We start from the raw sequence: 17,392 nt of genomic DNA on the forward strand, positions 1-17,392 counted from the left end.
GACCTGCCAACTCCCGGGCCTAGTGATTCCTGGTCTGGGAATTCAAGCGAGAGAGCAGCCTGAATGGCACACAAATCCAGACTAAAAACAAAGGAAGGAGCAAGTTAATGCCACAGGCAGGAATCGCTTCACACAGAGATGTTCCCTGCAGTGGTGTTTATAAGAGTAAAAACCAGCCTAAATAATCACAATAAAAGGATTCCGTAAAAACAATAGTATATTTGCAAAGGAAGCCATAGAGAGTGAATTTAAGAAGATGTTTTAAATAAATGAGGGAATACAACTTTATGCTAATTTTAAAAAGTGGATACACAAGGAAACAGTTGGGCTCAAAGCAAATGCTTGTTATTTGACTACGGAGTCAAGGGTTCATGGGGTCTCCCAAATATATATACTTCATGAGTTTTGACATATCTGTACACCAAACCCATCAAGCCCAACACTTTAAACATGCACAGTTTAGTCTATTTCTATTATGCCTCAGTAAATTTGAGAACAAGAGGCAGGACATGAAATTGTTTATAAATCCTGATCACAACCATGTTAAAAAAAAAACAAAAAAAAAAACTGGAAGAAAACATCTCAAAATGTGAACAGTGATTGTCTTGGGTGGTAGAATTCTGGGTAGTTAATACCTTCTCGTTGTCTGCAGTTTTCATATTTTCTACAATAAGCATGTACTACGTCTAGAATCAGATGTGTATACTTTTATTTAATATTTTATTTAACTATCACCCACGCCTAACCCCATCACTCTCATCTTTAAAGACCCCCACAGCCTCACCATAAACAGAACGGAGCCCAGAATCTGTCCTGGCGTCACAGGGTCCTGGGTCTCCACAGGTCTCTGTCTGCCCCCACCCCACACTCAAACCCCACCTGGGGGAGCCACATGGCTGGAGGTCAGTAAGGTTTCCCTAGGGAAACAATGGGGACACAGAGATGGAAGGTGGGGGTGGCCTGGATCGGCCAAGAGAAGGATCAGTGATTCCAGCCATCCTCAGGTCAGTGGACCCACTCTGAGGGGCTCTGTCTTTGGCCACATCTCGCGGCCAGAGTGCAGGAAGGACAGCAGGTTGTGCCTCATTCTGGGTCCCGGGGTGGCCCCTGCACCCTCCACCTCCTCAGCCGCTGCCTTCACTGTCCTGGGCTAGATGCCATCCTCCTCCCCAAGTGGACCCAGGCTTGGCCTACATCCCCTCCTGACCCCATCAGGGCCCCAGCTCCTACCCTGGTCCCCAGCTTCTTCTGGGGCCCCAGACCCCGATATCCACCTGGTCCTGGCCCTTCCCTTGGGTGTCCTGGAGCATCTCAAACCAAACCCAGCATGGAGTCCACGTCCCCCTCAAGGCAAACCCGCTCCCTGGATCCCTCCCACCCCTCCCCAAGTGGGAGACCCCAACTGCCTCTGGATTCCTCTTGCCCCTCCCCACGTCCAGCCCCGCTGAGGCTACTGAGCTCCACCCCATGGCCCGGACCCTGCCCAACCTCCTCAGGGGTCTGTGGCTTCCAGGAGGTTCCTCACCCGGGACTGAAGCCATCTTCCAAAAGCGCCACCCACGAGCCCCCTCCGAGCCCTCTACCTGCCTGCCTACCCACTGCTGGCCATTCCCCCGCTGCGCCTTCATCCTCGCTGGCCCCTCGGCCTGGCCCCGTCCCAACATCCCCAGGAGCCTGAGACACAGGGCACTCAGGAAGCACTTCCAGTCAGCCCCCTCCAGCCTCAAGGCCCAGTGCCTCGGTCTCCCAGTCTGCTGGGAGGGGCCGCATGCTGCCGCCTGGCTCAGCAGCCGCTGTGAAGAATAAGTGAGCCATCTGAGCCACTAGGACGGCCATGATCTTTAAAGCAGAAAATAACCAGTGTTGGTGAGGATGTAGAAAAAAGAAGAGCCCCCGCGCGGCTGGTGGAGAAGCCGTGGGCGAGTCCGACGGCCCCTCTACGGCACTGCGTGGTCCATCCCTATGGAGTGTCCAGAACAGGCGGGTCCAGGGGACAGGGGCCGGGAGGGGGACTGTAGTGGCACAGGGCTTCTTTTTGGGGTGATGAAAAGGCTCTGGAACTAGAGAGGTGGTAGCCGCACAACACTGTGAATGTACTAAATGCCACTGACCCGTACCCTTTAAAGGGGTTAAATTCACGTTATATGAATTTCACCTCAATTTAAAAAGATGTTAAGTAAGCGGTCTGACACCCGTGGAGACCGAGTCAGGGGTGTGCCAACCCTGCCGGCCCCCATGGGCGGGCACCCCCAATGTGCCCCTGGCTGGCTCACTGCTCCCCCCAAGAGCCCCTTTCCGATCTGCACCAGACGCCCACAGCCTCATCTTTCACCCACTCCCTTGGGGCGCTGCCCAAACCCTCCTGGAACAAAGGCCACTTCCACAACAGTGAGGGTCCTGGGCGACCCCGCATCGCGGCCAGACACCACGGGGAGCCCACTCCTCGACCAGCATCTCTGCCAGGGGCCGTGGCTCCGAGGCCAGAGCACCAACTGACTCCCTGCTACAGCCCCGTCTGGCCCTTGAAGTTCACTGGATGTTCCATCCTACTGTCGGAAGTCAGGTGGAGCACGGCCCCACTCCGGCTACTCAGGACAACACACAGGCCAGGACCCCGTCCACTCGTCCACCGTGCCCACCTACCACCAGGGCCCAGCACCCTTCCTGGCCCCCAACTTGTTCCCCTGTGGAAGGAGGGGAGATCTCAGATCCCCCTGTGGCCGAGCAGCCTCGAATCCCCCCATGGGGTCATCCGCCCCAGGTATAGCCAAAGCTGCTGTTCTGGGCACCTGGCACCCCCGCCTGCGTGCCCCCACCTCGTAACGCACCTAGTCCAGGGCCGGCCACAGGCTCTGAGGCCCTGAGGAGCTGCTCCCGTGGCTCACACCGAAGCCCACGGCGCCACGGCACCACATGAGGACACAGAACAGCGGCTCAGCCCCCACTGGCCTGCGGTTCCAGTGGGGGCAACCAGGCCCTCCGAGGGGCCCCGCCCAGCCCAGGCAGTGAGCCTGGCTCCGAGCGGGACAGCCACGCCCCCTGGTATTCCCAGCGCCCCAGCCGGCCTGCCTGGTGCGGATGCAGCCGACGGGGGCTCACACCCGGAGTCACCAGCAGGCCTGGGGCGGGGCCCTGGCAGGGCATCGGAGGGCATCCTGGCACCAATGCCCCTGCCCCACAAGCCCGCCCGCTGATGCAAACAGGATCTTGTGCAGGAAGAAGCTGTGCAACCTGGGCGGGAGTCTCTGAGTTACGAGGCCGAGGTGAGCGGACAGCACGAGGGGCAGAGCTCTGCGTGCCCAGGCCTCCAGGGGCCCATCATCTGTCCCTGATACTCCCACCTCCCAGCCTCCAGATGAGGCAAGTGGCAAGAGTCTGGGGCTTCCCAGGACAGAGGGCAAGTAGGAGGGGCATTCATACCCCCATGAACCATCCGGAAGGCGGACCCAGCGCTGGGGGTCCGTGGGGCAGAGTTTCTTGGCAAATGTTTGCCCAAAGGCCCAGACATGGAAGTTCCCCCCGAGAGAAACAGAAACCTCTCGGCGGAGGAAGGGAAGCAGGTCACTGGACTTGTGTGGTGCCTCCCAGGCAGGACCCAGGCCCACCCCATCCATGTCCTCACTCCTCCCCCAAATCTCTGAGGTCAAGTAGAGAAATGAAAGGACGCTGGCGACTGAAATCAGAGCCCTGATTGCTCGGACGTACGGGGCGCCTGGGCCCCGGCACACCCACCTCCCCGTGGGCCTCCCAGGATGAAGGCCGCAGCTGCAGGATGCCCCCATCCCAAGAGGTGGCACTGGGTCGGGGGCAGTCACGGGCGGCTCTCAGTCCCAGCCCACCACCCCCACCAGGCTCACCCTGACCACCTCGGAACGCAGCTCCGGGCGGGGGTGCAGCCACCCCACCTCCGCAGCCGCCCAGGCTCCACCCCGGCAGGTGAGAGGGGCCTGAGACGCGCCTGGGTGGGGAGGCTGCGCCCCACCGCCCCCACCCCAGAACCTTCCAAACCTCTTCACCCGCAGTCTGGATGTCCTAACGTACAGAGACAGGTGTGGATGCCACCTGCGGGGTGGAGTACAGACGGCGTTGGGGCCGCATGGGGCGGAGGACAGCACCGGGGGAAAGGGGCGGGCAAGCAGGCGTCCTGGACAGTCTCGCAGCCCAAGGACTGAGGGGAGGGCTGGAAGGTGGAGGGCGCTGCCTCCGGGGGAGGGAAGCTCAAGTGTCCGGCGGCTAAGTGGCCGCAGCCATTCTGCCGGCTTAAGTATCAACCTGAAGTGATGGACCTAGACCCGGCAAAGTCCACAGACACAAACAAGCAGCTGGGAGGCCCCCCCACCAAGGCCCCCACGGACACATGGGTCACAGCAGCCGCCTACACAGGAGGGTTCTCTCCCCGACCCCGGACCGCAGACCCTTGGTGGGTGGCTGGACGGTCGGCGTGGTCGGAGGGGAGTGTCAGCCCCCCTCCGGCCGTCCACAGGGGGTCAGGAACTACACCATCACGCAGAGCCTAAGAGGGGAACCCGAGCGCTCTCACCGCCCGGGGCAGGGGAGAGCCAGGGGCCTGGGCCTCCCCACTGAGAACCAGAGAGGGGACACACTCACATACACGTCCCCACGTCCTCACACAGGTGGACTCATAAGTTTACACGTGTGCTCACCCACTCCCTCCCACACACTCCCCCCACATCCTCACCCGCACTCAGACCACTGCACACATGCTCACACTCACACGCTCCCAGCACACACATCACACCCACCCACGTGCACGCACTCTCACACCTCTCACACCAGGAGACATGCTCTCATATGCGCTTCCAGAAGCACATGCTGGCAGTGTGGGTTTGGACACCCAGCCCGGTCCCCCTCGGGCCAGGACCAGCACTGGACATAAACACAGTCGCCGTGCGGAGCAGCAACAGAAGCAAGTGCCACGAGCTCAGCACCAATGAGTGACATCCCTTCTGCTGGCATGTGACAAGGCCGGCCTGGTCACCACCAACAGAGGCCCTTTGACTCTTTCCCAGGAGCCCCAGGACCCACCCCCAAGGCTAGTCCTGGGGCAGGGTGAGCACCCAGGATGTCCTCAGCCCTGGCCCCCCAATCCCTGGTGGCTGAGCAGCCCAAGGGACACAGCAGGGGTGGTTGGGTGGGGGGTGTCGGGGTGAGAACAGGGAAACACGGGCACTACAGTCCCCGCTCTCCGTTCCCGGGGCCGCTCCCACTGACACCGTCTCCCTTGCACTAACGGCCTCCCACTCGGCCCCCGGCCTCCGTCCGCCAGTCCCTCCACGACTTGCACATCCCTCGGCCCCCACTCCCTGCAGGGACTTGAGGGTGACCCCCTCTGGAGGACGGGACCTGCCCATCCTGTTCATCTGAGGACCCTGCCCTGACACCCGCTGGGCACGGGGTCGCCCCGAGGGTACTGAGCTGGATGAATGAGTCCCTCTCACAAGCATGGGCGGGGGAGCAGCTGTGCAGAGGCCGGAGGCAGCCAGGCTCAGACCCACCCAGGAGGAAACCTACAGCTGCACGGCTAGACCCAGGAAGCGCTGCAGCCAGTCAGTTTCAGACAGGACTTGCAGGGCCGCCCATCACAAGAAGGAAAAATAAAGCAAAATCCGATGCACTGGCTCCCACTCCAGCACCAGCTGCTGAGGGGCAGGAGGGCAGCCCAAACCCAAAACTTCCTGCCATCCTGGCCTCCAAGTTTCCGTCTGGAACCCAGTGCGGGCAGAGAGTGGGGTGAGGCGAGCTGGGGAAGCACGGCAGCGGGGGCAGGGCTCAGGTCAGGTGCGGCCTCAGCCAGGGTCAGGACTGTGCAAGCCCTGGCCCCGCCCTCCCTGAGCAGGTCCCACCCAGGGGCTCCCTCCGGGGCTGAGTGGCCCCAAGAGGGAGCACGACCATCCCTCTGGGTCATTCATCCCCAGGGGCCAGAAACTGCCTCTTGAGGATGCCTGCCTCATGCCAAAAGGATTCCAGGCGGCTTCCTGGGATTAACAAGCTGGCCTACACCCCTGGTTTGCTGGTAATGCTTAACAACCAGCTCTCTGGAAAAAAGAGACGAAGGAGGTTTCTGATGTGGAGGCCTTTGCAGGCTCCTGGGGCGCAAATTCTCCCACCACAGCCCGTCTCAAGCCACCAACCCGACGCCACTGAGCACGGGGTCGGGAAAGACTCGCCCCAGAGGTGCCTGCATACCCGGCCCCAGACCAGTGAGACGGCTAAGATGCGAAAGCACCAGCCCTGACGCACACCTCTGACCAAGGGCTCAGTTCCAGAACATATAAATACCACCCACAGCCGGGCAGGCCTGGCTCACACGGGGAATCCCAGAAGACGACTTCAAATGGCCAACAAGCCCCCAGAAAGGCACCCACGGCGTCAGGCAGCGGAAAAGGTGAGTCAGGCTGTGGCGCTGCAGGAGCAGGGCCTCAGTGCTGAGTGCTGGGCAGGGGCCTGTGTGTGGTGGCCCAGCCCTCAGCAGCCACGAAAGCGGCCCCCAGACCCAGGCCCATTCCCTACGTTCCCGTGATAGAAAACGGAGGGCCCACGGAGAGAGACACAGACGACCCTGAGCTGCACGCCTGCAGGTAGGCAATGTCCAGACAGGCGATCTCCAGAGACAGGAAGCACACGAGGGGCTGCCGGTGGGTGTGCGGCTTTCACGAGGGGGACAAAAGTGTTCTGAAATTGTGGTGATGGCTGTACGCTTCTGTACATACACTAAAAAGCGCTGAAGTATACACTTGAAATGGATGAATCATACGGTACGTGAATCATATCTCGATAAAGCTGTCAGAAAGAGAGGGAAGAGACGGCGTTAGGATGCCTGGAGCCGGGCAGAAGGCAGTGTCTGTGGACGGCTGGGCAGAGAACCTGCTGTTTTGCTGTCAACAAGGAGTGACCTCGGGCGTGAGGCCGAGCGCGACCCGCCAGACTCGTTCCTATGAGCGTCCTGTGCGGGCGGCGTCCCCCGAAAGTGGGATTCCTTCTTCCCAGGGGGCTGCCCGGACAGCCAGGTGGGCCTCGCAGCAAGTGGAGCCGAACCACCTGCCCAGGATTACAGGCAGCTCCACGCAGACAGGAACCAGCCCATCACACAGTCACCACACATCCCTCTACAAGCGACCGCCTGCCACATCCCACCGTGAGAGGCGACCGGGGACCCGCCCCAGCCTCCAGATGCCGGCCCGCATCCTGCTGCCTCACCGCACACACCCTCTGCGGCGAGTGACCCCCAGGCTGCCCGGAACCACCCACTGCCCTGGCCCTGCCCATTCCTGTCCTGCCACTTCCTCTGGCAGAGCCAGAGCAGGGGCTGGGGACCTCGTGAGTACGAGCCCCTGTCCGCTCATGCCCGGCCCCAGGGCTGGCAGTGGGAGAGCCCACACCCTCCCAGAAACCCCCACATACCTAGCTCTGGCGGCCGCTCCCGCGCGGCTCCAACTGCTGGTCTAACTCCAGAGTCACCCTCCGCAGACCTTCCCTGACCCCAGGGCACCCTGGCCCCTGCCCCCCCAGGCTGACCCTGGCAGAGGAAGGCAGGGACCCGGCGTGGACGCTGCCTGCTGCAACAGGCCAGACAGGCTGCCTGGGAGCTGGCTCTGGCCCGGCGTCCGCTGCCCTCATTTCCTCTGCCGGCTTCCTCTGCCGGGGGAGGGGAGGCCACGGGCCGCCTGTCCTGCTGGTGCTGGCTCCTCTGCAAGAGGCAGCTGGAGGCCGAGAGCGAGGCCCCAAGGTGCCCAGATGAGGGCTACTGGCCTGGGCCACAGCTGCCTTCCTATCACTGCGGTCCAGTGAACTCGCGTGTTCTGAGGCGCCTGCACACGTGTTACCTTGCTTTCCTCCAAAGACATGTCCAGGTGGGTAGGGCTGTCCCAGTTTACACAGAGGAGATGGAGGCTGGCATGAAGGCAGAGGCAGGCTCGGCCCCAGATGAGGCCCCATGGGGCTCAGAGCCGCCCTGCAGGAGTGTCCTGGGGCTGCTATCGCAACGTGCCACAAACTGGGGCCTTAATGCACATGGAGTGTCTGATGTTCTAGAGGCCAGACATCCTGCACGAGGGCCACACTCCCTCCAGAGGTCCCGGGGCACAACGCTTCCCGCCTCTCCCAGCTTTTGGAGGCCCCAGGCCTTCCTTGGCTCGTGGCTGCATCAGCCCAGCTTTGCCTCCACTGTCATGTGGCATGGGACGTCCTCCTCTCTCCTGAATCTCCCCCTGCTCTCTTGTAAGGACCCCAGCCATAGAATTAGGCCACCTTAATCCAGGATGGCTTCATCTTAACTTATTACAGCTCCAAATGCCCTGTTTACAAACAAGGTCCCATCCTGAGGCTCCAGGTGGACATGAATTTGGGGGGATGCTATTCCACCCATGAGCCCTTGACCTGGGGAAGGTGGAGAACAGGGAGGATGGAGAATGGGTGGACATGCTCAAGGGCAGTGACTGCAGGTGGCCGGTTGACAGTGGGGCAGTCCTTCAGGGCCAACCACCGAGAGGGCCGGCTCCAGGCTCCTCAAGCCTCAGGCCACCGGGACCCGGTGACTCAGCCCATCAACTGAAATGAGAGCAGGGGTGAGGCTGAGGGCCAAAGGTTGGGCGGGGGATCTGGCTCCGCTCAGCCATGACCTTGACCACCCCCCACAGGAGACCACAGCACCCACGGCCCAGCCCAAGCTCACACACAGGTGAAGGCATCTGTGAGCATCTGTGCATTCGTGTGTGTTCACGTGTGTGAGTGTGTGCGTGAGCCCGGGTACCGGCGCATGTAAAGCTACCCAGCGTGAGGGAGAAGCAGCCCCTTTGTGAGAGGAGCATAGGCTGGCTTCCTGGAGAATGTGCTAGAATGCAAAGAAATTGCCCAGGGGAGGACTGTGACCTCCCTCCTGCCCTGAGCTGGCCCATACCCCAAGAGCCCAAGAGCCACAGCTCCCACCCTGGGGCCAGCCTTTCTCGGGCGCGGGGAGGGAGTAACACGCCGGCCCTTGACGCCCCTCCCCCCCCAGCCTGAGTCGATCTGGGGAGGGCCCGGTGGAGGGGACGGGGGGCGGGTTGTGTCAGGCAGCATCTGCCTTCAGCTAGGCCCCGTGGGCAGCAGGCAGCGAGCGGTGGGCCACCAAGTTCAAGAACCACTGCCAGCACGGGTGCGTCAGCCAGAGAGAGGGACCCCCAGGGCGGCAAAAGCCCATTCCTGGGGGCCTCTCAGCCCTCAAGTCCCCAAGCGCACCTGTCCCCATGCAGGACAGACCACGCCCAGCTGGAATGCCCTCCCTGTGCCCTGTCCCCCAGCGACACCTTCACCCTAAGGCCCGGGCATGCCCAGCCCTGAGCTGGCACCTCGCACACATTAACGCCGGTGAGCCAGCTCCCAGTGGGGCCAGGCGCAGGACGAGGACGTGGGCAGGCAGCAGCACATGACCGAGAAGCTGGGGGCTGCCTTGTCTTCCATGAGCTTCCCCAAACTCCAGGTCCCGCCAAATGGTCCATGGTGACCCCTGCCCCAGGGTCAGCCTTGAGTGGTGCTCCCTGGAGACTGACCCTCACCCAGCGCTCCAGTCACCCACATGTGGCCCTCAGGAGGGGATACCACAGTAATGCCCACCTATAGATTAAGAAACAGAGGCACAGAGAGGGCCATGGGATCAGGGAGGGGTTTGGGGTCCTCAGAAGCTCCAGGCCCCCAGGCTCAGGACTGCAGAGCTCTGACTGAGGCCTGCACCTGGCAGGCACCTGCTGAGAGCCTGGGGTGCACCCACTCCACCCGGGGCCGGAGAGGGTAAGAAACAAGGGCAGCTCCCTGCCTCAGAGCTTTCCAGCGGGAGAGGCAACCCCCGCCCCGCCCCTTCGAAGCCACACCCACCCCCCACCAGCCAGACCCAGGTGCTCCCGACTCCCACGTGGCACCCTCATCACCCCTCAGCTCTTGGCTTCCATACCCCACCACCTGGTCTCCCCAGAGTGAGGTTTCACCTATGTGGAGCTGAGACTCAGAGAGGTTGAGTGACTGGCCCAAGGCCACACAGTGCTGAGGTCACAGGGCTGTGACTGCCCAGAAATCCCCCAGGGTCACCCACATCCTAAGGAAGAGCTGGACCCCAGAGGAGGCCGCCCTTCCGGATGCCCGCCTGCACCGGCCCATCGCCCCAGGAGAACATCCTGGGCCTGGCCCCCTCCAGCAGCCTGCCCTGCCCTTATCTGATAGGTGGTGGTGGCCCAAGCAGGAGCTGAGTTTAAATGAGGTACCCCAGCCCCCAGGCCTCACTCAAGCATGTGCCTACAGCCTGAGCCTCAAACGCAGCCCCTGTCACTCTCTACATAACCGCACCATTGTCACCACCTCTGTGGAGAACTGCCACAGGATCCATGACGGACGCAGAGCTGGCAGTAGGCAGCAGACCTGGCCTGGTGACATTGTGAGGACCCTCTGACCGGGCCAGGCCCCTCTGTCCATCCCTGAGTGTTGAGTGACCACAGAAACAAACTCCGAGACAGCCACAAACACGACTGTCCCCTGCCCTCCGAGTTTGGTGGACCCCAAGCAGGGTCCCCCCTTAGACAGGAGCCAACTTCAAAAAGAACCAGCTCTCCCCACTTTGGGGACAGGAAAGCCACATGCCACTGTGGCCTTGTCTCCATACACCACGCCCCCTCCATAAGAGCAGTCTCTGTTCATTGAGAGTCAAGTTTTCACCAGGCGCTTAACCCCTAACTGAGCTTGGGGTAGGCACAGCCATCCCATTTTACAGGTGAGAAAACTGAGACTCTGGAAGGCAGGGGTGGGCAGGGGGACTCCAGGGGGTGTGAGCTGGGCTCTGAACACTGGGCATTTAGCAGGAGGGCATCGGACCCCACCCCCCCTCCCTAATGCCCACGTGGGGGCCAGCACAGAGCCCTGCACCCCAGCCAGCAACCAATCTCCACCATCCAGGGCAGCCCCTCCCACAGTGGGGCACAGTTCTCCCCTTCACTCCACCTGCAAACAGATCTCCCCTTGCCTCCTGACAACTTTTTTCCCTGGTAAGTCCTTAAACTGACACATTATAATTACATTGATCACAGCTGTTTACAGGAACACTTGCAAGAGGAGCCAAGCTCAGCTGTCTTTCTAAGATGGGGGAAGGGTCTCGTGCTGGGACACACAGGGTGTGTGTGTGGTGGGGGGAGGGTACTGAACCCACACAGGGCAAGTCTGGGCCCCACAAAGAGTGCAAGAGGCAGAGCGTGGGGGAGGGCATCGCCATCCCTGGGTCAGTCCTGGCACACACCCCGCCACACTGGCAACGGTTCCAAGGCTGGACCCTCACTCCCCAGCAGCCACACTGCATGGAGCACCAGCTCGGAGCCAGCGGGACACCTGTCCCTAAAGGTTGTCTGGGCCTGGGACTGCTCAGCAGGGCCACCTGCAGCCCCCGCCCTCAGAGCCCAGCCAGCCAGCCAGGGCTGTCGCTGCCAGATTCTGGGCCATCCACTGGTGACTCCACATTCTCCAAGCTCCAGGAGTCGCCTTGGGAAGTCAATTCTGAGCCAGTGACACCCACACCCTAAGCCCAGCAGAGGAACCTGCTATCAGGTCCCCTCCCCCAAGAGCAAATGCCTTCAGATGGGGCCGTACCCAGGGGACCCTGTGCATCACTGCACGAACTGGGCCCTACTCCAGGGAGGGAGACCCAGGAGAGCCCATCACGTGCTCACCCGGCTTTGTTTTGGCTAGATTAGCCTGTGCCAGAGCCCCAGTGACATGTGGGTGGGACTCTGGGCCCTGCGGCCAAGGCTCCAGGGCAGGGGTTTATCTCCCACTCGGGCCAAGGAGGGGGGTGGTGAGGCCAGTGAAGACAGAGGGAAGAAAGCCTACCACCTCCTGGTGACAGATGCAGGCCTCCAGCTGCCCCTGGCCCCTCTGCCCACCCCGGCCGCCCACAGCTGCCAGGAGGTCAGGCAGCCATGGGTAAACAGGCTGCCAGGGCCGCCAGCCTGGCCCCACGCCCCCTGCAGCCAGCTTGACAGCGCCACCTGGGCCTCTCCCTGCCCGGAGGGCCTGCTTATCCACTGAGGCCCATCTCTTCTGAGCCTCTGCTCAGTGGGCTCTGTCCTGTGGGTTGACCACTGCTCCCACCTCCCCATGCAGGCGACTGGGTGGCCTGGCACGGCTCCCCAGAACCAGATCCCAGCCTGGAGAGAAGCCTCCTATTGCTAAGACCGTAGATCCACAAGGGGCCAGGGTCACCTGGGCCTGGGGGGGCGACATTCCCACACCTCCCGGGGGCCCTTAGTCCTGGCCACCTCCTCCCCCGGACACCTGGGGCCAACACGGGCCCTCCTGCCCCAGTTACCTGAGACAGAAGCTTCCACAGAGACAGGGGCAGTGCCCCCACTGCCCACACCCGCTGCTGGAGGCCTCAGCCGTGCAGGTGCCAGCCCCAAGGCCTGCCCACCTCCGGGCTTGCAGGGGGTCCAGCACGGAAAGCCGTTCCTTCTGCGGCTCCACTCAGAGTGCGGAAAGGGTTAACTTCCATGCAAAATAGGAAACCGGGGGCTCTGGAAGCATCATGTCCGCAGTCGGGCAGGTTAGGGGCAGCCGCAGCGGGCAGAGGGCTGGCAAGGGGCGCGGCCAGGGGACTCACCGGGGTCGAAGTGCGAGCTGAAGGCGAAGCTGGGGTTGAAGAAGGACGACGACATGGCCAGGGCCAGCAGCGCGTCTTGGCATCCCCCGGCGGGCGCTGCGCTCAGGACACCCGCGGCCCGCGCCGCGCCATCACCCGAGGGGCCGCCGCAGGTGCGAGCGCGCCTTGGCCGCCGCGCCCGCCCAGCGCCCACAGCCGCAGCCGCGGGGCCGGCGGGGTGCGGGTGCGGGTGCCGTTGCGGCGGCGACAGACGAGGCGCCTCCCCCGGCCGGCCGCGGCGCCGCGGGGCTCCCGGGCTGGTGCAGTCCGAAAACACCGGCGGGAGCGCGCGCGGAGGGGGGGCTCTCTACACGGCTGGGGGGGCACGGAGACGCGCGGTGGGGGTACCCGAAGACTGGGGGGTTACGGAGACGTGGGGGGCACGAAGGCACGAGGGGACACAGAGACGCAGGATGGGAGATCCGGAGACGCGGAGGTGGCACGGAGAATGGGGGGGGGCGCTGGGAGGCGGAAGGTGCGGGGGGAAGGGGGGCGGGGAGGGGGATACTGAGGCCGGGTGGGAGCTCAGAGACGTAGGGTGGGAGACCCGAAGGCTCGGGGGCACGGAGAGTGGGGGAGGGGTGCTCGGAGGCGAAAAGTGCGGGGGGGAGGGGGCGGGACGGAGACTCGGGGAGGGGGCACCTGGAGGCGCGGGGGTGGGCAGAGGCGTGGGGGGAGGAGCGGGAAGGCGGGGGCGCGGCGGCGCGCGCTGGGGTGGGCACGGTGGCACGCAGGAGCAATACGAAAGCGCGCGCTGGGTGGCCCGGAGGCGCGGGCCCCGGCACGCGGGGGTCGGGGCCCCGCACGCGGCCTGCACACGCCGGTTTCAGAGGCAGCTTTGGTCCGGCCCCGCGCCTTCTGGGCGGCGCCCGCGCCGGCGGGGTGGGGGGGCTATTTTTGCCCACACCGCCCGCGCCTGTGCCACGCTGCGACAACCGTGGAGAAGGAGCGGCCGCCCCCGCCCTGGAGAGAACAGCGCCGGGCGTTTAGGGCGGGCGCGGCGGCGCTGGGCACCGAGGGACCGTCCCCTCCCCGCCGGCTGCGCGCCCTGCCGCGCCATCTTGCATGGATGAGGCGGCTTCAGGAGGGCAGGCGGGCTGAGCTCGCAGGGGGCTGGGAACCGTCCCCTCCCCACCCCCTGGGAGCGGAGAGAGAGTTACTATGTAGCTGGGATTTGAGTTTTATGTAACTTGGGTCACTCACTCTACGTCCATCCAGATGGGCAAAGCTCCTTGGCTGACCCAGCTGGAAGGCAGGGGGTTTGTGGGGGCAGGAGGGGCTCCTAAGGCTTTGGGGGAGAGCAAGGGTCAATGGAACAGGGGTGGGCAGGGACAGAGAAAGGATGGTGAGGGCCAGCCCTCAGGAGAGGATGCCAGGACACATCCTTCTTAACCTAAGATGGCGCATTGTGTAGACAATTCCCCCATGGGCAAAGGAAGGGGCCTCCTTTCCTCTCAGACCTTCGGGGTCCCCTGCCATGGGTGGCCCCAACAACCTCAGGTCTGTGGAGGAGCATGGGGCATCCAGAACCTTCTTACTGGCCCTGATGTTGTGGCCACTACTCTAAACAGCTTTGCCCCAAAGGCCTTGTTGATGAGGAAGGAGCCACAGGGGAATGGCCAGCAGAGGGCCTGGCCTGCGGGAGGGGCTCAGATCCCAGGGGCCTGGAGGGGCAGCAGCCACAGGCGCAAGGCTGGCTGAGGGCTGTGATCCAGGAGTGCACAGTGTGAGGGGGCTGGACCCACAGTGGGGGGTCTCCCCTCCCCACCTAGGAGGAAAGCCCAACACTGCCCACCCCCATACCAAGGGCCCTGCCTCTGCCCGCCAGGAAGATGCCCCAGACACCTGGACCTCGACGCAACCGGGGGACTCCCTGGGGACAAGCAGGGAAATGACCAGTGGCCCTAAGTTGTCCCTGTCCAGATTCTCTGTGCCACCATGGCCAGCCTCAGTGACCAGGATCAGAAGACCCTCTGTGAAGACCTCTGTGACATGGGTTGACCAGTGAACACACATGCATGTGCACACACTGGCATACAGAAGGCCAGATCTCGGGGGCGTTAGGGTTGCAGATATCCTCCAGGGTCTAAGTGGGGCAGGGGAAGTCCACCCAGGGCTGCAGGTCCAGCGCTGTCACTCCATATGACCCGAGTGACACCTTCCCCCCATGCACTGGGGTCCTCTGAGATTCACTGGAACCAGGAGCCCTGCTGCTCCCCTGGCATGGTGACCGTTGAACCAGAGGTGCCCTGAGTCCCTCCACCATTGATCTGTTCCTCTGGCCAGCGACTCCCGTGTGTGGCCAGCCACCAGCACTCACTGGCCACCACAGTGGGGGGCAGGAAGACTGGCACTGGAATTTAGGGGAAGGGCTTATCTGTACTCTTCCTGGGGTTGGGACAGAACTGCTGTCTTGGACTCAGGGTCCCCTGAGTCCAAGACCTCCAGGCCAGCCATGAGCCCAACCCTCAGCTGGCATGACAAGGCCAAACAGACAGAACAGAGTGCTGGGCCCTGCGAAGGGTGGAGCTGAGAGGCTCGGTGCATGGGGCTCTCTCCTCGACCTCAGGACCCAAGGACCCGTCCCCAACACACACACACACACACACACACACACACACACACACACACTTCTGAGAAGAGACAGAGAAGGTAAAAACCTGAGCCCCAGGGGCAAAGCTCCCACACCATGAACCTGGCTTGTCCAGTGCTGGGGTCAGGGTGTGCAGGGGTGAGGGCTCACAGGGGTAGACCTGCCAATCAGGGGTGACCAGTGGCCAGCCTGCCCCAGGAATCCCACAGAACTGGCTTCTGCCAATCCCGGAATGGCACGAGATCCCTGCAGATGTGCCCCCCCACCCCCGCCACCTGGAGGTGGCAAGATGCCCCAGAGCCCTACATAGCCGGGTCAGGGACCAGGCCTGACGTCGGTGGGGGCTGGGGTGCCCCACATGGAGCGACCACTGCCTCAGGCGCGCCTCCACCTTCAGAGGCCGGACTGGTGGGGATGCCTCGTATCTGCTTCTCTTCCACGGACATGAGAGCACCCTGGGCCCGTGGCGACCGAAGCCTCGAGCAGGAGCCTCAGGAAAGACAATATGGGGTCAAGGACAAGCCAGGGGTAGTAGGGGGAGAGCACCTTCCCTAGAAGGAGCCGACCCCCCAGGGAGTCTGGGCCTAGAGGATTTCCAAGAGGGCCTGAGGCCCTGGGACAGAGGGGAGAGGCCTCCCGGGTCAGGAGCAGCATGGGGGCAAGACCAGGGCTCAGGTGAGGTGAGGGAGGCACCACAGGGCACCAAAAACTCAGTAATGACATCCATCGACAGATGAATGGATACATAAAATGTGGTGGATCCATATAGGGGAATATTTACCATCAGTAAAAAGGAACGAAGCGCTGACACGCACTACAGCATGGGTGAACCTTGGAAATGTGCTCGGTGAAAAAAGCAAAAGGACAAACACCATAGGATTCCACTTATGGGAAAGACCTAGGTTATTCGAATCCATAGAGGCAGAAAGTAGATTGACGGTTGTCAGAGGTCCAGAGAAGGGGAAAATGGGGGTACGGGGCCTCTTTTGGGGGTGAGGAAAATGTTCTGGAATTTTATAGAGGTGATGGTTGCACAACCCTGTGAATATACTTAAAAACACTGACGTGTGCACTCTAAAATGGTCAACTTCACAGCATATGAATTATTATCTCAATAAAGCTGTCAAAAACAAACTTGGTCATCAAGGTAACTAATATTTTAATGCAATATCTTAAAGAATCAAAATTAATGAGAAAAATCCATCATGAGCAACATATCGCAATTTTGAATCAAGGCAGGAGCAGAAAGTGTTGAGCCATCTGGAGCCTGAGGCCAGAGAAGCTCTGGACTGCTCACCTGTCGGCCTGGTGCCCCTTAAATTCACAGCCCTGGTAGGCACCTGGTCAGCCTGGTGGACGCAGCTGCCTTTGTGTCCCTCCAGGAACCTCCAGGGCCCAGCCCTACATCCTACCTGGGTCCTCACCCGAGGCTCAGGAAGCGGGTCAGAGGCGGGGGTGGGCCGGGGGTCGGGCAGACAGCGGTAGGAGAGAGGGCCGGAAGCAGGGGGACATGAGAGGGTCCCTGGGAAGGGGCTGTTGAGTGTCCTGGGGAGGCCATAACAAATGACCACAAACTGGGGGCTTCAAACGACAGAAATAGATTCTCTCACAGTCTGGAGGCTGGAAATCTAAAACTGAGGTGTCGGCAGGACCCGGCTCCCTCCAAAGGTCTAAGGGAGGACCCTCCCTGCCTCTTCCAGCTCCTGGTGGCCCCAGGTGTTCCTTGGCCCATGGCCATATCATTGCAAGCTCTGCCTCTGTCCCTCCATCGCCACATGGCCTTTCCCTCTTCTCTGTGTCTCTCTTCTTATAAGGAACGAGTCACTGGATCAGGGTCCATCCTAATCTAGTGTGACCTCGTCTTAAGGGTCACATCGGCAAAGACCCTATTTCCAAACAAGCTCCCATTCAAGGTACTGGGATTAGGACATGGACATATCTTTTGTGGTAAAGGACACAGGGGCAGGGCCATGGGGATGGCCAGCACCTCTTGAGTCCTTCCTGTAATAACCCGCATCAGCATTTCTGCATGAAAGGCTGCCCCGGATTCAGCCCACAAACCCACATACTGGGCACCAAAGTGCAGGGCCGCAGGGACACCCCTGCCAGCCAGGACCTCACCACCCCAG

At 61.9% G+C, this 17,392-nt stretch overlaps 1 protein-coding gene across 5 annotated transcripts in view; it reads right to left on the reverse strand.

The window, feature by feature from the left end:
- Window positions 1–12,762, reverse strand: part of AATK (apoptosis associated tyrosine kinase) — a 39,451-nt gene extending 26,689 nt beyond the window's left edge. For 4 of the 5 annotated variants that reach the window (XM_059908328.1, XM_059908326.1, XM_059908325.1 and 1 more), the window contains exon 1: window positions 12,632–12,762. In XM_059908328.1, coding sequence (XP_059764311.1) covers window positions 12,632–12,714 — 83 coding nt within the window. In that variant the 5' untranslated portion in view covers window positions 12,715–12,762. Of the gene's footprint in view, window positions 1–7,422; window positions 7,452–12,631 lie in introns of those variants that run through there. The other variant, XM_059908330.1, reaches the window with a different exon arrangement.
- Between the last annotated feature and the right edge of the window lie 4,630 nt (window positions 12,763–17,392).

This window comes from Balaenoptera ricei, chromosome 20 (assembly GCF_028023285.1).
Source record: "Balaenoptera ricei isolate mBalRic1 chromosome 20, mBalRic1.hap2, whole genome shotgun sequence".
Taxonomy (NCBI): domain Eukaryota; kingdom Metazoa; phylum Chordata; class Mammalia; order Artiodactyla; family Balaenopteridae; genus Balaenoptera; species Balaenoptera ricei.